Here is a 19,240-nt window from a genome sequence, read left to right as displayed (position 1 = left end):
CAAGTAGTTGGAAGACCTTTTGAAATAAATTGAAAGTGATGGCATGAAAATCTCAACTTTGTGAATCCACAGCTCATTTTTATTTAAATGGGGCCTGTTCCAGGCTCTTCTTGAGTGTGTTCCTCTTTGGCCTCTGCTTCTGAATCTGTTTAATTTTATGCAATAGGGCTGAAACAAGTTTATTACTAGCCATAAAAACACAAACAGGTTATATTTGGGAAATTCTGGTAAATCATTACCTGTCTAAACAAGCAGCCAGCTACTTTTGGTGAAACCTTTCATGAAAAGCCAGCATGCTTGTTTTTCAATGAGGACTGGAAAAGGTGGATAGTATTTAGCCTAGTAAGAGATGCTGTCAGTTCTGTAAATGAGTGCCTTTGACTTGTTTAGTCAAGACCAGAGAGGATGCAACCTTCTTAAGATCAGTGTCAGGGAAAGATCTTTGCTTCTCCGAGAGGTAACCTCCCAAGATAGAAGCGGCTCCTGGAGAAGGAGCATTTTGGTCACTGTTGACCTTGAGACAAAGGCTGGACGTTTACCTCGTATGATTACTTACAATTCTTGACCAGGCCGGCAAGTCAAAATCACCTGGAGAGTATTTTTCAAAATCTGTCAGAGCCCCATCTCCAGAAATGTACGATATATATAGCCTCAATGTATATTTTTTGGGAGGGCTCTTTGATTCTCATATGTACCGTCCACTGAGAATCAAGCATCAGATGGGTGTTTGAACTTTTCAACTTCCTTTCCAGCCTGAGGTTCCCTGGTTTGAAGCTCTCACAGCTCTCTTGCTATTTGTGAACAGACTTGAGAGTTTCTAGCTATTGGACCTTATTTCTTCCTCTGTTGAAAGCAGCCCAGCCCAGGGCACAGAGCTGGCCACCCAGCAGTGCTAAAATCCCAGTGACAAGGCCACTTTCTGTAAGGCCTTTGCTGCCATGTGAGGCCCCAAGAGGAGGGAGGGTAAAGGAGCGACTCTCCCTCTGGCCCCACATTCCTCTTTCTCCCTTGCCAGTGCCACATGGCTTAGGGCTTCATTTATGAAAGATACTCTGGTCCAGTCATTCTCAAAGCTTTTAAAGTGACAGCGCCGTTTCATTAGTGGAATATTTCCTGTGATCTTAATATATACCCATTATATATCCCTGATGTCTGTTTAAAGGGAGTTCAATGAGCTAACCTTCTCCCTACCCTCTCCAAATCCATGTCATGGTTACAGCTGAGATGCTTCTGAAAACTTCCTTTTTAAGAAGTATCCTTATTGATTTTTCATACAATAACATACATTGTGTAAACAAATATAAGTGTACATTTTGATGAATGATAAATTTATACACTCATATATCTGCCATCACAATGAAAAACTGGAATATTTCCATCACCCTAGAAAGTTCCTTTGTTAATCAATCCTAGTCAATCTTCCCAGCCCCAACTCTGGCCCAGGCAGCAACGATACAATTTCTGTCACTATAGATGAAATTTGGAAAACTTATATTTGAAATACAGTGATCCAGTCCCCAGGGGTCAACAAACTACACCCACGGGCCAAATCTAGCCACCACCTGTTTTCATAAATAGTGTTTTATTAGAACACAGCACGCCCATTCAGTATTTATTGTCCATGACTGCTTCCATGCTACAATGGTACCATTGAGTAGAGACGGCCGACTCTATGGCCTGCAAAACCCAAGGTGTTGATTATCTGGCCCTTTGTAGAAGAAGTATGGTGATCGATGATCTAGTCCATTTTCCTTATTTTACTAAAGCACAAAGCATTATCTCTGCTAGGGCTAGCGCCCTGGTCTCTCTTTCTTCTTGTCGCCTCATCCCAATGAGGAAGTGTCTGTAGATGTCATGAGTCATGATCTTTCCCCATCCTCTAGCCCCGGCCTGGCCCCTCTGCCTCGAATCAACCAGCCATGCCCTGTCTCCTTTCACAGTTTAGTTCTTTCTACTTGACTGCATTGATTTTTTTTTCCTTAGTGGTACAAAAAGCCGGATTACAACCTGTTCACTCCATATATTCAGCATCGTCAGAGAAACCCAAATCAGCCATTTTACATTCTTCATCCTAAATTTATATGGCAGCTGTGGGATATTATCCAGGAGAACACTAAAGAGAAGATTCAACCAAACCCACCATCTTCTGGTTTCATTGGTAGGTGTTATGTTAAAAATTGGAATGACTGGGGGGCAGACAGGATGAGATCTAATATTTAACAAATATACAGTCGTGTTATACAGGTTGAGAATACCTTATCTGAAATGCCTGGAACCAGAAGTGTTTCTAATTTTGGATTTTTTTTTTCCGGATTTCAGAATATTTGCAGATATTTAACCGGTTGAGCATCTCTAATCCAAAAATCCAAAATGCTTCAATGAGCCTTTGCTTTGAGTGCCATGTAGGCACACAAAAAAGTTGTGGATTTTGGAGCACTGGAACTTTTGGTTATTCAGATTAGGCATGTTCCACCTGTATAGTAAGAGCCATTAACAGGTGTTTTGGAGGGAGGGTAGGTTAACTAAGGAAAAAAGAAACACTCGTGTAACAGACTACTCTGAAATTCCAAGGTGTAAAAGCAAGAACTGTTTTATTTTTCTCATGGTTTTATGGGTCAGGACGGGCCTGTCTGGGCAGTTCTTTCTGTTCCATATGGCATCCCTGGGGGTTATCTGGTGTATTCAGCTGCTTTGTAGGATGACTTCACTCCCACATCCATCCAGTCCCTTCGCAGGGATGGCTAAAGGCCCAACTCAGCTGGGACAGTTGACCATGGGCCTGCACATGGTCTCTGTTGCATGGTGGTCTCAAAGTAATTAGACTTCTTAAATGGCAGCTTATGGATCTTAGGGAGAATGTTTGAAAACACAGAAAATCAAGAATTTGAATTTCAAGAATTTGAATTCTCTGCCACTGCCAGTATCTTAAGGCCAACACCTAGGGACTGGTACGGCATCACGTGTGCAATTCTATTGGCCAGAGTCACTGCAGGGCTCACTTGATTCCAGGGGACAGAACATAGACCCCCGCCTCTTGAGGGAAGTGAAGGAAGCATGTCCAGGAATGTGCGGCATTGTGAATCCACCATCCATGCCTGTTCACATAGCTTATGCCATACTTGGTTGTGGAGCTGAATCTGTGACAACAGGATAGTGTGTTGTGTTTCAAGATTATGAGTAGGTACGGGCTTTGATGAGACTAGTTCCAGTACCTCATTTAGCTCTCTTAACTGAAGAGTACACCATCTTTCATCTACAGATGGTTTTATATAACAAGAGCATCACACTGGGCCTACGTTGTTTTCCAGTCTAGCTTTGATCCTCAGAGTTTTTGGGTTTTACCCCATTTCTTTATCTGTGTTTTAGCTTATCACCCCATTGTCTCTTTGATATTACCTGAGTAGGGTAATATTAAGGAATATCCTAGACCCTTTTGGCAAAATTAAAACCTATACAAGAACCAAAGGGTATTGGTTTTGTCTTTAAAGAACTGTAATGTTCTCTTCCCCAATTTCAATGAATTTATACCTCTTTTCCTTTCTTGGGCTGCACAGTGGTTCCCCATGAATAAAGGAAAGATTTGTGGATATAACACTGGTTTGGTTATGAATTCGGAACACACAGGTATCCTGAATTGAAGCTTGCAGATTTTAGAGTGGGTTTTGGTATCGTAATAATGTGAAATATTTTACTTATAATTTAAGAACAAAATTTACAATATGACTGCATATTATTTTCCTTAAGCTCAGCTTTTTTTCTGCTTTTTAAACTCGTGCCTTTGACACTCTTTGTTTCCAAATCACTCTTTTGAAATCCTAAGTTCTTTATCTTTTGTGTGGTTTCATAGGATCTTGTTGATTTAGGAAAGAAAGTATAATCTAGTTTGTCAGCAAAGGATAAACAGGATAGAATAATGCCTAGACAGCAAAATAGGATGTGACAGAAGTTTAATAAAGTCTTTTTCATATCATCACCCTCTCATGAATTCATGTGGCTAATATTTGATTAGAGCAAAAGTTTTAAAGCACAGTTAGAGGGGCCTGTCAGATACACTTATTATCAACATGGGGTTTAAAAAATTCAAGTTAGATAGTCATAACTGAAAAAAAGTACTTTCCTATGTTGTTTTTGTTAAAAGAAATCATGCCATATATAGCCAGCTTCCTTTTAAAGCTATTTACTGAGAATTTAAAGTTTCAGAAGCTGAAGATTATCTTTAAGGCTTCTTTGACATGAGGAAGTGGCTGCAGTTTCATGCAAGAAGTTGAGGTTGTGCAGGGTGGGTTGAGTTTGAATTCCCCTCTGCTGCTTCCTAGCTTTCTGACCTTGGGCAAGTTACTTAATCCTCTGACCCTGAATATTCACAGATGAGAAATGGAAATACTAATAATCATTATTATTTTCTAAGACTGTACTGAGCAATATGGCTACTTACGTTTCAATTACTTCAAACTAAATAAGAGGAAACCTTTTGTTTCTCAATCTCACTATCCCCATCTCAAATTCTGAGTCACCACGTGCTCCTGATGGCTACCATATTGGACAGTGCAGAGAGAGAACAATTCCATTGTCCCAGAAAGTTATATAGGACAGCACTGTTATGTTTTGCTAGTCACAAAAGAATGAAAAACAGTAAGTTGATAAGAAATCCCTCAGTTCCCACTGGGCAGGCTGTGCTCTGTGAGTAAGGGTTGGGGGTGGGCGAGGATAGAAGAGGCAACAGAAGATGTGGTCTGGCGTTGTTAAATTTATTTGTGGCCCTTGTGCCTTGTCATGGTGAAGCATGTGAGAACCCTCACCAAGGATGGGCAGTGGAGACAGCTTGGATGAGTTCTGCTCAGAAAAACTCCAGCACCTTCTGATGACCCACGAGACTGCAGTAGTCTCTGCCCCTCTTCTTTGATCTTGATCATAAATAGGCTGAGAGCCAGAATCTGTTTTATAATTTATCCAACATCCTTAAATAGCAGTAAAATGATGTCACCCACGTCTCAATCTGTCTGCTATAAGAATTTTAAAAATCAGTGACTGGTTTTTTTTTTGCTATCAAAAAGTGTTCTCCAAATGCCCCCTTCATGCTCTGAGGTCATGTTGAGAAGGTATTGACTTGTTGTCTCAGCACCTCATTGTTTCCAAGTGCTCTAACCTCTAACATCAGCTCCTGAACAAAAGAACTCATTGAAGAGCTGTTAGAAGGGATTAGAACATTTCAGTTTGCATAGTCCCATCTTCAGCCCTGGGTACACTGGTCAGCAGGACAGTCACCATCACAAGAGGTCACCCTGGCAGTGTCCCTGGCCTCCGGTTGTTCTGATCCACAAGGGGCTGCACTGGAGGTGAAACAGTGTGCCCCACTTCCTATACTGATGTGCTCATTAGATACATATATATACACATAGCTGTACCCATGGTTGGCTTCATAGTGCTTTTATTTTCCAATATTTTTGGCTGAAACCTTTACTGATATGTTCATCCTTATAGTCTCCCATGCAATTACTTATATTTCTAAACCCTCTGACATAGTTTGGATATTTTCCCCCACCTAGATCTCATGTTGAATTGTAATCCCCAATTCACCTGGGCCTGGTGGGAGGTGTTTGGATCATGGGGACAGATCCTTCATGGCTTGGTGCTGTCTTCATGATGGTGAGTTCTTGTGAGATTTGGTTGTTTTCTGATTTTTTTTTTGTTTTTGAGACAGAGTCTCGCTGTGTCACCCAGGCTGGAGTGCAGTGGCACGATCTCAGCTCACTGCAACCTCTGCCTCCCAGGTTCAAGCAATTCTCCTGCCTCATCCTCCCAAATAGCTGGGACTACAGATTTGGTTATTTGAGAGCAGGTGGCACCACCTCCCGCCCACTCTGTCTCTTGCCCCTGCTTTCAACATGTGAAGTGCCAACGCTGACTTTGCCTTCCACCAAGAGTAAAAGCTTCCTGAGGCCTCCTCAGAAGCAGATGCCAGCACTATGCTTCCTGTACAGCTTGCAGAACTATGAGCCAATTAAACCTCTTTTCTTTATAATTTACCCAGTCTCAGGTATTTTATTATAGCAGTGCAAGAACAGACTAACACATCCACTGCATACATTTTCTTTATACATGCTTAGGAATCTGCATGTTTGAAATAGAGAGACTCTAAAAGTTGACTATTTTGAACACAAAAGACATTTCTTTGTATGGAGATTATCCAGCGGCAGTTAGATTCCCAAGGAGATGTTACCAGCCCCTTAAATGTAGTGCTATTAGTGCTATTCAAGTCCTTGTTACTGGGGCCTGAATCCTTCATATAGGCGAAAGGTGGTGAACAAGGAAGGTAAGGGTCACTGTCAAGTGGATATTAATTGCACACTTCCTGTGTGCCAGACACAGGACTGGGCCCCAGAAACCTGGTGGTGAAGAAACCAGACAAGGGTCCTGCCCACCCAAAACTTGCAGGACAGACATAAATAAAATTATTATAAAGTATGATAAGTCCAATGAAGGAAAAGAAAAGGATGCATCAAGGAATGGTCAGTGTCTGTTTTGCTCATCATTGTATTTCTGCTGTTAGCCTGGTACATAGTAGATACAAATAATAATTACTTTGTGAATGAATGCATGTTTTAGCTCAATGTTTTTCAAAATTTAGCATGTGTCAGAATCACACAAAAGGTTTGTATGCTAGTAAACCATTGCTGCAAAGCAAAAGTTAGATACTAAAAAGATTAATAAGCATTTATTCTCTCACACAATTTCCATGGGTCAGTAATCTGGGAGAAGATTGGTTGGATGATTCTGGCTCACAGTGTCTCATAAGGTTACAATGGAACTGTCTGGATTCAGGCTGGATAATGTGTTTCCAAGATGACTCACTTGCATAGCTGAGCACAGGAGGCCTCAGTTCCTTACCGCATGAACCTCTCTCCATAGCACTGCTTGGGCATCCTCACAACATGGCAGCTGGCTTCCAGAGAACAGGGGATCTGAGAAAGAGCAACGAGGAAGGCCCAATGTTTTTATGATGTCATAAGCTAACAAATCTGCTCCATTATTTTTGTTATACACAAGTCAGCACCATTGTTATGGGAGGGAACTATACAAAGGCATGAATAGCAGGCATGAATCATTATGGAGTCAGTTTGGAGGGTGGCTGTCACAGTTTTGTAAACCAGATTACCGGGCCCACCACTAGTGTTTTTGAGTTGCCAGAGGTTGTGAGAATTTGCATTTGGAACAAGTTCTCAAGTGATACTGACACTGTTGGTCCTGGGGCCACGCTTTGAGAACCATTCTTTTAGCTTTTTGGAATCTTAAGTACTTTAGAAGTCTAGTCCACAGGCTCTGTACTGATGGAGGTACCAGCAAGGTGATATGCATGTGGCTCAGTAGGAGGACACAGGAATCTTGAATAACTACTAATCATGTACTTATTGCAATCTTTAATCCCAAGTGGGATAATTATTTTTATTTGTGTTTAGTTAAAACAATGTAATGTATTACTAAAAATATAACATTTTTATATATTTTCGTCTTTTGAAATTCCGTAACATTAAATCCTATATTCCAGCATTATTGGATGTTTCTGTTTGTTTGTTTGTTTGTTTGTTTTGAGACGGACTCTCGCTCTGTCATCCAGGCTGGAGTGCAGTGGCGCCATCTCGGCTCACTGCAACCTCCACCTCCTGGGTTCAAGCAATTCTCCTCCCTCATTCCCCCGAGTAGCTGGGACTATAGGCGAATGCCACCGTGCCCAGCTAATTTTTTGTATTCTTAGAAGAGATGGGGTTTCACCATGTTAGCCAGGATGGTCTCGATCTCCTGACCTCGTGATCCGCCTACCTTGGCCTCCCAAAGTGCTGGGATTACAGGCGTGAGTCACCGTGCCTGGCCTATTCCAGCATTATTGGATGTTTTAACTACAAATACAATTATTCTTTTTGTCTCTTTGGAAGACATAACTATAAAATTTACTTGCTTTACTAATGAACTCAGTTTTGGTCCTTAAAACTTCTTATGAAATGACATACATTACAATGTGAACTGTAAATCCTTTTCTTAAAAGTGGATTTGTGTTTGTTCCTATCAAATGGGGACCCAGATTCTTGAATATGCTGATTAGTGGGGTATAAGTTTGTAAAAAGCAAGCAAAGTTCCAACTCTCATTGATTTCAGGAAGGCATTCTCTCACTAACATTTGGGCAGATGCATTTGGTGTGGTCGACTTGAATGTTTCTTCCTGTAAAATTTATATGTTGAAATTCTAACCCTCAAGGTGATGATATTAGGAGGTGGGACCATTGGGAGGTGATTAGGTCATGAAGGTGAAGCTGCCCTCATGGACAGGATTAGTGCCCTTGTAAAAGAAACCCCAGGCAGCTCATTTGCCTCTTCCACTGTGTGAAGACACAGCAGAAAGATGGCCATCAATGAACCAGTAAGTGGGCCCTCACGAGACATTGAATCTGCTGCATATTGTTCTCGGAATTTCAGGCCCCTAAAACTATGAGAAATAAATTCTTGTCATTTATAAACCGCCCAGTTTATTGCACTTTGGAACAGCAGCCCAAATGGAATAAGACATTCAGCCAACACCTTCCTCTCAAAAAGCATAACATATTTTTGGCACTTTCATTAGCAACCCCTAGCCCAGTACCTGTAGTCTTTTTGATGGCTCATACATCATGTGCTCTTGCCTTATTGGATTAGGAAATCTCTCTCTCTCTCTGTGTGTGTGTGTGTGTGTGTGTGTGTGTGTGTGTGTGCGCGCGCGTGTGTTTTCTGCTGGGAAAAGGAAAGCAATAAATATTAAAGGGAAAAGGAGTATAGAAACAACTTCTGTTCAGTGCACCAGTCTGAATGTTTCTTGGTTAGTAGGCCTGGAGATATTGTGACATCAGAATTGTCATTCATCTAGTACCCCATAGGCACGGCTGAGCTTCTTTGCTGCTGTAAGATCTGTGCATTATTTCCTATGGAGAAGAAAATCAGATTTCCTAGTGAAATCAGATTTGGACAGAAATACTTAGTTTGCAACCAGATAAATTCTTCCTGTTTTATCTGAAAATAACAGGGCTTCCTTTTCTGCTTCAAGAGAAAGAACAATAAGTTTCAAAATTTGAAGAACACATTGACCTAGCATTGAAGAAAGCAAACTCTAAGAACCTCTTCACCAAAAGTCATTTTATTGTTGGAAAAACACCTGATTTCAGAAGTTTGCAATTAACGTACATAGAAAATTTATCAAAGATAACAGTGATTCTGTTTTCCTTACAATAAATGAATTCTAAAACATGCGAACAATTATATTATTGACATAATATAAATACATTTTAATATGAAATTAAACTATGCTTTCATTACAAGCTTACTTCAATATTAATAAGATTCTTATTAATGGAGAAACTGCATGGCAAAAATGGCAAAAACCACAATTACTTTTGTACCAACCTAGTATAATTTGAAGTCAGGTCATGTGATTTCCCCAGTTTTGTTCTTTTCACTCAGGATAGTTTTGGCTACTCTGGGTCATTCTATTGAATGAGTCTTTTGTGATTACATATAAATTTTAAGATTTTTTTTCTGTTTCTGTGAAGAATGTCATTGGTATTTTGATAGGGATTGTATTTAATCTGTGGATTGCTTTGGGTAGTATGGACATTTGAACAGTATTGATTCTTCCAATCCATGAACATGGAATATATTTCCATATTTTTGTGGCCTCTTCAACTTCTTTCATGGATGTTTTATAATTTTCATTATAGAGATCTTTCACTTCTTTGGTTAATTCCCATGTATTTTATTTGTAGTTATTGTAAATGGGATTACCTTCTTGATTTCTTTTTCAGATTGTTCATTGTTGGCATATAGAAATGCTACTGATTTTTCTATGTTGATTTTGTATCCTGCAACTTTCCTGAATGTTTATCAGTTCTAATAGTTTTTTGGCAGAGTCTTTAGGTTTTTTCAAATATAAGATCATGTCATCTGCAAACAAGGATCATTTGACTGCTTCCATTCGAATTTGGATGCCCTTTACTTCTTCCTCTTGTCTGATTGTTCTAGCTAGGACTTTTAGTACTATGTTGAATAACAGTGATGAAAGTGGGCATCCTTGCCATATTCCAGATCTTAGAGGAAAATTTTCAATTTTTCTCCATTCAGTATGATACTAGCTATGGGTCTGTCATATATGGCTTTTATTGTGTTGAATTATGTTCCTTTTATTCCCACTATTTTGAAGGTTTTTATCATGAAACGATGTTGAATTTTATCAAATGCTTTATCAGCATCGGTTGAAATGATTATATGTTTTTTGTCCTTCATTTTGTTAATGTATCACATTGATTGATTTGCATATGTTGAACCATCGTTGCGTCCCAGGGATAAATCCCACTTGGTTGTGATGAATGGTTTTTTAATGTGTTGTTGAATTCAATTTACTAGTATTTTATTGAGGATTTTTTAAAGCAATATTCATCAAAGATATTGGCCCGTAGTTTTCTTTTTTGATGTGTCTTTGTCTGGTTTTGGTATCAGGATGGCTTGTAGAATGAGGTTGGAAGTATTCCCTCCTCCTTTATTTTTAAGAATGGTTTGAGTAAGATTGGTATTAGTTCTTCTTTAAATGTTTGGTAAAATTCAGCAGTAAAGCCATTGAGTCCTGGACTTTCTTTGCTGGGAAACTTTATTACAGTTTTGATCTCATTAATTGTTACTGGTCTGTTCAGGTTTTGGATTTCTTTATAACTCAATCTTACTAGATTATATGTGTCTAGGAATGTATTCATTTTTTCTAGGTTTTCCAATTTATTATATACTATTAATATATATACAATTTCATATATACTATTATAGTTGCTCATAGTAGCCTCTAATGACCCTTTGGATTTTTGTGACATCAGTTGTATTATGTCTCCTTTTTCATCTCTAACTTTGTTTATCTGGGTCTTCTTTCTTTTTATCTTTATCTGGCTAAATATTTTTCAATTTTGCTTATCTTTTCAAAAAGCCAACTTTATGTTCCATTGACCTTTGTATCATTTTCTTCATTTCAATTTCATTTATTTTGCTTGATCTCTATTGTTTCTTCTACTAATTTTGGTTTTGGTTTGCTCTTGCTTTTCTGGTTTTTAGAGATACATCATTTGGTTGTTTACTTGAAGTTGTTCTACTTTTTTATGTAGATGCTTATAGCTATAAACTTTCCTCTTGGTACTACTTTTGCTTTATCTCATAGGTTTTGATATGTTGTGTTTTCATTATCATTTGTTTCAAGGAACTTTTAAATTTTTTTTTCTAAATTTTTTCACTGGACCACTGGTCATTCAGGAACATACCATTTTATTTTCATGGGTTTATATAGTTTCCAAAATTCATCTTTTTAATTCCAAAATTCCTCTTGTTAATTCTAGTTTTATTCTATGGTGGTCAGAGAAGACACTTGATAGAATTTCAGTTTTTTCAAATTTTTTAAGACTTGTTTTGTGACCTAACATATGGTCTACCCTTGAGAATGATCCAGGTGCTGAGGAAAAGAACGTGTATTCTGCAGCCATTGGATGAAATGTTTTGTAAATAATTATAGGTCCATTTGGTCTGTGATACAGATTAAGTCTAATGTTTCTTTGTTGATTTTCTGTCTGTATGACCTGTCCATTGCTGAAAGTAGGGTGTTAACGTCTCCAGCCTTTATTGTTTTGGGGTCTATCTCTCTCTTTAGCTCTAGTAATATTTGTTTTATGGATCTGAGTGCTCCAGTGTTGGGTCCAAAATATATTTACAATTGCTATATCTTCTTACTGAATTGACCCCTTTATCATTATATAATGACCTACTTTGTCTTTTTTTTATAGGTTTTTGGCTGGAAATCTATTTTATCTGACAGAAGTATAGCTACTCCTGCTTTTAGTTGGGAGGTGGGTTCCATTAGCATGGAATGTCTTTTTCTATCTCCTTATTTTCAGTCTATGTGTGTCTTTATTGGTGAAGTGTATTTCTTGTAGGCAATGGATCATTGGGTCTTGTTTTTTTATCCATTCAGCCACTCTGTGTCTTTTGACTGGAGAGTTTAGTCCATTTACATTCAGTGTTAATATTGATAAGTAAGGACTTACTCCTGCCATTTTGTTGTTTTCTGATTGTTTTGCCGTCTCCTCTTCCTTCTTTCCTTCCTTCTTGTCTTCCTTTTAGTGAAGGTGATTTTCTCTGGTGGTATTTTAATTTCTTGCTTTTTACTTTTTGTGTACCTGTTGTGCGTTTTTCAATTTGAGGTTACCATGAGGTTGGCAAATAATATCTTCAATTCATTATTTTAAACTGATTGCATAAATAAAGAGAAAACCAATAAAAATTCTACACTTTAATGTCATCCTCCCACTTTTTAAGTTTTTGTTGTTTCTCTTTATACCTTTTTTTAACGTCTGTCTTGAAAAGTTGTTATAGTTATTATTTTTGATCATTTTTCAGTCTTTCTACTCAATATATGAATAGTTTACAGGCTATAATTATTATAATATTCTATGTACTTACTATAGTGAGTACCTTTTGTACCTTCAGATTTCTTATTGCTCATTAACATTCTTTTCTTTCAAATTGAAGAATTCCCTTTATCATTTCTTGTTGGATATATCTAGTTTTGTTGAAATCCCTCAGTTTTTGGGTGTCTTGGAAAGTCTTTATTTCTCCTTTATGTTTGAAGGATATTTTTGCTGGATATACTATTCTAGGATAAAAGTGTATTTGTTTTTCCTTCTGCACTTTAAATATGTCATGCTGCTGTCTCCTGGCCTGTAAGGTTTCCGCTAAGAAGTCTGCTACCAAACATATTGGAGCTCCATTATATGTTATTAATATTTGTTTTTTTTTCTCTTGCTGCTTTTAGGATCCTTTCTTTATCCTTGACCTTTGGTAGTTTGGTTATTAAATTTCTTGAGGTATTCTTTTTCAAGTTAAATCTGCTTGGTGTTCTATAATCTTGTACTTGAATATTGGTATATTTCTCTAGGTTTTGGAAGTTTTCTGTTATTATCCCTTTGAATAAACCTTCTACCCCTATATCTTGTTCTACCTCCTCTTTAAGACCAATAGCTCTTAGATTTGTCCTTTTGAGGGTATTTTCTAGATCCTGCAGGTGTACTTTATTCTTTCTTATTCTTTTTACTTTTGTCCCTTCTGACTATATATTTTCAAATAGCCTGTCTTCAAGCTCATGAATTCTTTCTTCTGCTTGAATAATTTTGCTATTAAGAGACCCTGATGCATTCCTCGGTATGTCAATTGCATTTTTCAACTCTGGAATTTCTGCCTGATTGTATTTAATTATTTCAATCTCTTTGTTAAATTTATCTGATAGGATTCTGAATTTCTTCTCTCTGTTATCTTGAATTTCACTGAGTTTCTTCAGAACAGCTGTTTTGAATTTTCTGTTCAAAGGTCACATATCTCTTTCTCTGTGGGACTGGTCACTGGTGCCCTATTTAATTTGTTTGATGAGGTCATTTTCCTGGATGGTTTTGAGACTTGTGGATGTTTTCTGGTGTCTGGGCATTCAAGTGTTAGGTATTATTGTAGTCTTCACAGTCTGGGCTTGTTTGTATCCAGCCTTTTTGAGAAGGCTTTCTAGGTTTTTGAAAGGAGTTGGGTATGATATTATGATCTAAGTTTTTGGTTACTTCAGCTGTATCTGCATTAAGGGGCACCCCAATGCACTGTGACCCTTGCAGACTTGTAGAGGTACTGCCTTGGTGGTCTTGGATAAGATCCAGATGAATTCTCTGGATTGCCAGTCAGAGACTTGTTCTCTTCCCTCACTTTCTCTCAAACAAACAGAGTCTTTCCCTCTGTGCTGAGCTGCCTAGAGTGGAGAAGAGGGGACAAAAGCACCTCTGTGACCACCATCACTGGGACGGTACTGGATAAGATTTGAAGCCAGCATAGCACTGGGTCTCACCTAAGGACCATGGTAACCACTGCCTGGCTACTGCCTATGTTCACTCAATGTCCTAGGGCTCTACAATCAGCAAATGATGAAGCCAGTCAACTTGTGTCCTTCCCTTCAGGATAGTGAGTTCCCCCTGGCCCCAGGTGGGTCTTGAGATGCCATGTGGAAGCCAGGGCCTAGAGTCAGAAACTTAGGATTCTACCTGGTATTGTATTTAGTGCAGCTGACCTGGCACCCAAGGCACAAGACAGAGTCCTCCCCACTGTTCTTTCCCCCTTTCACAAGCAGAGGGGTGTCTCCCATGGCCACTACCAGCCCAGCTCACAGTGAGTATTGCCTGGCTTCCACCAATGTACATTTAAGGCCCAAGGACTCTTCAGTCAGCTTATGGTAAATGCTACCAGACCTGGGATTCTCCTTTCAAGGCAGGGGGCTCCCCTCTGGCCCAGGGCAGGTGAAGAAGTGCTGGGTGAGAGCCAAGGCCTGGAATCTGGCACCCCAGGAGCCTGCTTGGTGCTCTAACCCACTTTGCCCAAGCTGGTACCTTTGCTGCAAGACAAAGTGCCCTTTACTCCTCCTTTTCCTTTTTTCAAGCGGGAGTCCCTCCCTGTAGCCACCACCACTGGGAAAATGCTGAGTGTCACCTGAAGCCAACATGGCTCTGAGTCTCACCCAAGGCCAACAGTGAGTACTGCCTGAGTACCACTGTTGATTATTCAAGACCCAGCAGCTCTTTAGTCAGCAGATGATGGATCCTGCCAGGACTGAGTCCTTCTCTCCATGAAGCAGGTTCCCTTCTGGCTCTGGTGTGTCTAGAAATGTCAGCCAGGAGCTAGGGCCTGGAATGGGGGCCTCAGGACTCTATCTGGTGCCCTATCCTACTGTGGCTGAGCTGGTATCCAAGTTGCAAGACAAAATTCTCTTTACTCTTCTTTTTCCTCTCCTGACAAGAAAGGAAGGAGTCTCTTCCAGAGCTGCAACCTGTGCTGCCTGGAGTTGAGGGAAGAGTGGTGCAAGCACTCCCTTGGCTGCCCTAGCTTGTGTCTCGCCAGGTCACATGCCTCCAAGTCCACTGGCTCTGAGCCCAGCACAGCACTAGGACATGCCCAGGAATGGAAGTCCTTGTGGCCTAGACTGCCATTGATGTTTATTTAGGACACAGGAGCACTTTAGCCCCTGGTGGCAAGGCTTGCCAGAACTCAGGTTGTGACCACTGGGATGGATGATTTGCCTTTGGCCAGGGCTGGTCTAAATGCTCCTTCCATAGGTTCTGGCTGAGTTCTGCCCGGTATTGCTTTCTGCTGTAACAGGGCAGCACCGAGTTCCATTGCAAAGTCTCCCAGTCACTGCACTTTCCCTCCCCACAAGTGCACAGATTCTCCTCCCTGCTGGGGGATGGAGGAGGCACAGTGTTGGCAATGTAAGACTGAGTTTCCGACTCTCTTCAGTGCTCCTTTCAGTGATAGAAAATTAAAACCAGGTACTGTGATCACTCACCTGGTTTTTGGTTCTTACAAAGATGCTTTTTTGTGTGGATAGTTGTTGACTTTGGTGTTCCTGCTGGCTGGACAATTAATTGGTGGAGGCTTCTATTCGGCCATCTTGCTCTGCCTCCCTATATCCTTATTAAAGTTTTAAAACTAATGTATACTGAAGTTAGCCCTCTCAAATTTCTAAATTATATTTTTAAATCTTGTTTTCTATGTTTTTAACATCGGATTTTTGTTATTACTGAGCAACTCCACCTAACAAAATATTCTGAAGAATCATTATTGGAGTTGATTATTTACTGCAATTAATCATGGAAACCTGACTCAAAGTTGCATACCAATTATTGATAATTATTTTTCAAAACATTTAAACCATAACTTTGCAAATACGTTTTGACTTTTTGTATCAAGGTTATTACTTGGAATTCAGTAAAAGCCTGACTAGCTTTTTAACAAATCCCATTTTATTAACATATGTAAGGCTGAGTAGGTTTAGAATTACTATTTATCCTCACATAAGTATGTGTCCAAAGCTTTCACCAAACCTTAAGGAAGAGAATGATTCTGCCTTACTTTATTAGTTTTTCTCTGCAACTTTTGGGATAATCTCCTAGAACTTTGCAGTCCTTATAGAAAGAAACAAAATAATAATGTAACTAAATGTTTACACATTTTTAAAAACACCAAATAACTCCACCTCACTTTCTGGTACTGCCATCCTGACTTTATTTTAGTGTATACCCTTCCAAATCTTGACCACATCCAGATTTTAACATTGTTGTAATGAACAAGGCTCCCTTACTGTGAAGCACCACAGCACAGTGCATGGTGTTGAAAAAATGATTGAAAAAATGAATGAATGGGAGGCTGTGATTCATGTCATCTTATAGACTCTCACCTTTGATTTCACTGGTCTCATATGTAGAAGGGTGGCCACACTCCTGGCCTGTCATTTTATGTGTGCACTGTGGCTAAGACCTTAGATTCTACAGAGATCAGAATCAAATCTTGGCCCTACCACTGAATAGCTATATGACCTTGAACAAGTTACTTAGCATCTCTAAACCCCAGTTCCTTCATCTGTAAAATGACAATACTGATAGTACCTTTAACTTTGAATTATCATGTGCCTAAGCACAATAACTAATGTTTACTATTTGCTGTTATTGTAATGTGTGTCATCTAAAAATTTATGCTATGTCAAATAAGACTCTTCCCCAAACAGAAAAGGACTGTTCTTTCATTAAGATCTATAATCAAGGTGAAAATAGACTTTGGTTTTCCTTGCTATTACAGAGATCATATAATTACATCAAACAGGTGTATCATAATGTATGCCTTTGTTTAGTTGTTGATATTCTGGTTGTTTCATAGTGCTTGATATTATCAAACAATTATGTTGACAAGTCATTACTATATGTATGTATTCATACAAATTATGTGCAGTAAGTGACTATATATAGACTTTTCTTTAAACTATTTCCTTAAGATAAATTCCCAGGAGTATTAGTGCCAGTGCAAAGGGTATAGCATTCTGGTGATTATTGATAAGAACTGATATATTGCTTTCCCAATAATTATGTAGTTGAGTTTCTAATTAGACTCCATATTTGTCCTCTGGGTTCACAGAAGAAAGTACACTAGTAGATATATTGGATTGTATTACATGTACTATCTCCTTCTCTAGAGAAGCAATAAAGGAATTCATACACCTATTATTGGACTGCACATGTATTTTTAAAACTAAAAAGATGTAACATGAATCAGGGTAATTTAGATGATCCATAAGGACTCGTTTCTTTGGAACAACTTCTCCATCTCATTAGCTTCCTTACACTCAGCCCATTGGGAGCTACTTGTTCACATATGAAGAGCATTTCTCTCTTTCATCCCTAGTCAGATACTAGAGATTTTATCTTGTTATTCAGTGCAATGAAGTCATTTTGACTGTGCCTGACTGAGGATAAGGAATAATTTACTTGGAGTCCTGTAGCTTTTATTTTGCCCACGTAATGACATATTTTTATAGGTGAGTGATCTCACCTGGGATCTTTATGCATAGCTGGATGGGTTTGCCACCTGCATGCAGTAGGGCATCCAGGCACACCAGCAGGCACCAGCCTCACCCACCCCGGCTCCCAGCCTGAGTGTTGACAGGCAGACAGGCCTTGTAGCCAGGGCCTCTGCCCAACATACACACAGACGTGGAACTCCTTTTTAAGGTACAATTGCCAATTCTTTTTATTGCAGAAGCCAGCAACACCCCCACCCTGCCTTTTTTTTTTTTTGGAATGCAACCACTACTCATAATATTATAACTAATAGTTCTGAAGTTTACAGGTGCAAACACTGTAATTTCAGGCTAATTTATAGATGCACAAGAATAATAGGCTTAGAAACATGTCATAACTTCTTTCTTTTCCATTTTATATTGGCTTTTGGAATCTCATTTTTTAATGTGTCACCCAAACTCAGAACATTAACACAAAATAATAAGCTACTTAACATCTATATTTAGGATCGTGTCAAATGTGTCACAGTTTTGTTGGTTAGGAACAACTTTTTGTATTTTCCTGTAAATAATGAATCCTGAGTGTGTGATAACAACAAATAATGCAGTGTAAATGAGCTAAAAATTGACCTTCCAGTATTATTCTTGCATTATACTATTTTGTTTAGGGTGGTAGAGTCTTCTTAAATTACATCAGGTTCAAATTTCCAAACCATCTTTTAGTTACAAATATTTTCTAGAACCACCACTTAAAAAGTCACTTTTATCTCTTTAAGAATCTCAAGTGTAGCTGTCATTATTTTCCATTTTATGATTGAATTTAAGGAGAAACCACAAAACAGCTGCTAGAGTTCTGTTAGCCTGGCATATTTAATACACTTAGCCTTTCACCCTCACCCCTCATTCAGAAAAGTGTTCTGCAGTGTTCTATTGGTGACTCTTAGAAACTGCTAATTTACTTCATGTGTGAGTTATGTTCAAGTGTTTATTAGAATTGATTTAAACTGGTAGTTTTCTTGTTACTTGTATTATGTTCTGTTTTATATCCAGAGCTCATTTTTGCTATTTAATGAAAGGCTGTTTTCATCAAGGAGAAAATTTTATTTTTCTCAATGATTTGGGATGTTATTTTAAATATTCTGCCAAGTGAAAAACAAGATAGTTTTGGCACAACCACAATTAAGCTAAATGCTAAATGATTATACTAGACTCTGATAACACATCAAATATATCTGTATATGCCAATTAAAGATGTATAAAGGAAACCTCAGTCATCTAGAATTTGTGATAATCTGAGCATGTGTTAAAGTTTGCCTTTTATTCAGGTTTTGTAGCAAATAAATAAGTGCCCATTCTGCTTACTATGCTGAATCATATAACATGACATTTTATCAAGACCAGTAGAAATGCTTTTTAATTGGTTTGATAATTATCTTGCATTATATGACGTTTAAAAGCCTACAGTTCAGCAAATGAATGCCTCTTGAGTCATAATTGCCTAGAAAATACTAATACTTATTTTCTTCAAATGAATCCTTCATATAGACTCATTTGTAAAATCTGGCCATATCAGAGCTTGCAGTGAGCCGAGATCACGCCACTGCACTCCAGCCTGGATGACAGAGCGAGACTCCATCTCAAAAAAAAAAAAAAACAAAAAAACAAAAAAAAACTGGCCATATAAGAAACTTAACATTCATACTGTTTAAAGATTCAAAACAGCTGGCCCCATACCCATTTGATTGGCTTGGAAAAATACATTAAAAAGTGTCTAAATCTTGATCTGCCTATCAAAAAGTCCAGCCTCATGTTGAAAGCAGT

At 38.6% G+C, this 19,240-nt stretch overlaps 1 protein-coding gene across 8 annotated transcripts in view; it reads left to right on the top strand.

The window, feature by feature from the left end:
• ST6GAL2 (ST6 beta-galactoside alpha-2,6-sialyltransferase 2) overlaps positions 1–19,240 on the top strand; it is an 85,331-nt gene that overhangs the window by 54,714 nt on the left and 11,377 nt on the right. For all 8 annotated transcript variants that reach the window (XR_010123027.1, XM_063648504.1, XM_054475938.2 and 5 more), the window contains exon 5: positions 1,984–2,158. Coding sequence is in view for 7 of the 8 variants with exons in the window: in XM_063648504.1 (XP_063504574.1) it covers positions 1,984–2,158 (175 nt within the window). In the remaining variant the exon portion in view is untranslated. The remainder of the gene's footprint in view (positions 1–1,983; positions 2,159–19,240) is intronic.

The sequence above is a fragment of the Pongo pygmaeus genome, chromosome 12, assembly GCF_028885625.2.
Source record: "Pongo pygmaeus isolate AG05252 chromosome 12, NHGRI_mPonPyg2-v2.0_pri, whole genome shotgun sequence".
Taxonomy (NCBI): domain Eukaryota; kingdom Metazoa; phylum Chordata; class Mammalia; order Primates; family Hominidae; genus Pongo; species Pongo pygmaeus.
Note: the sequence above shows the minus strand (reverse complement) of the source record. Positions and strands in the feature narration are given on the sequence as shown.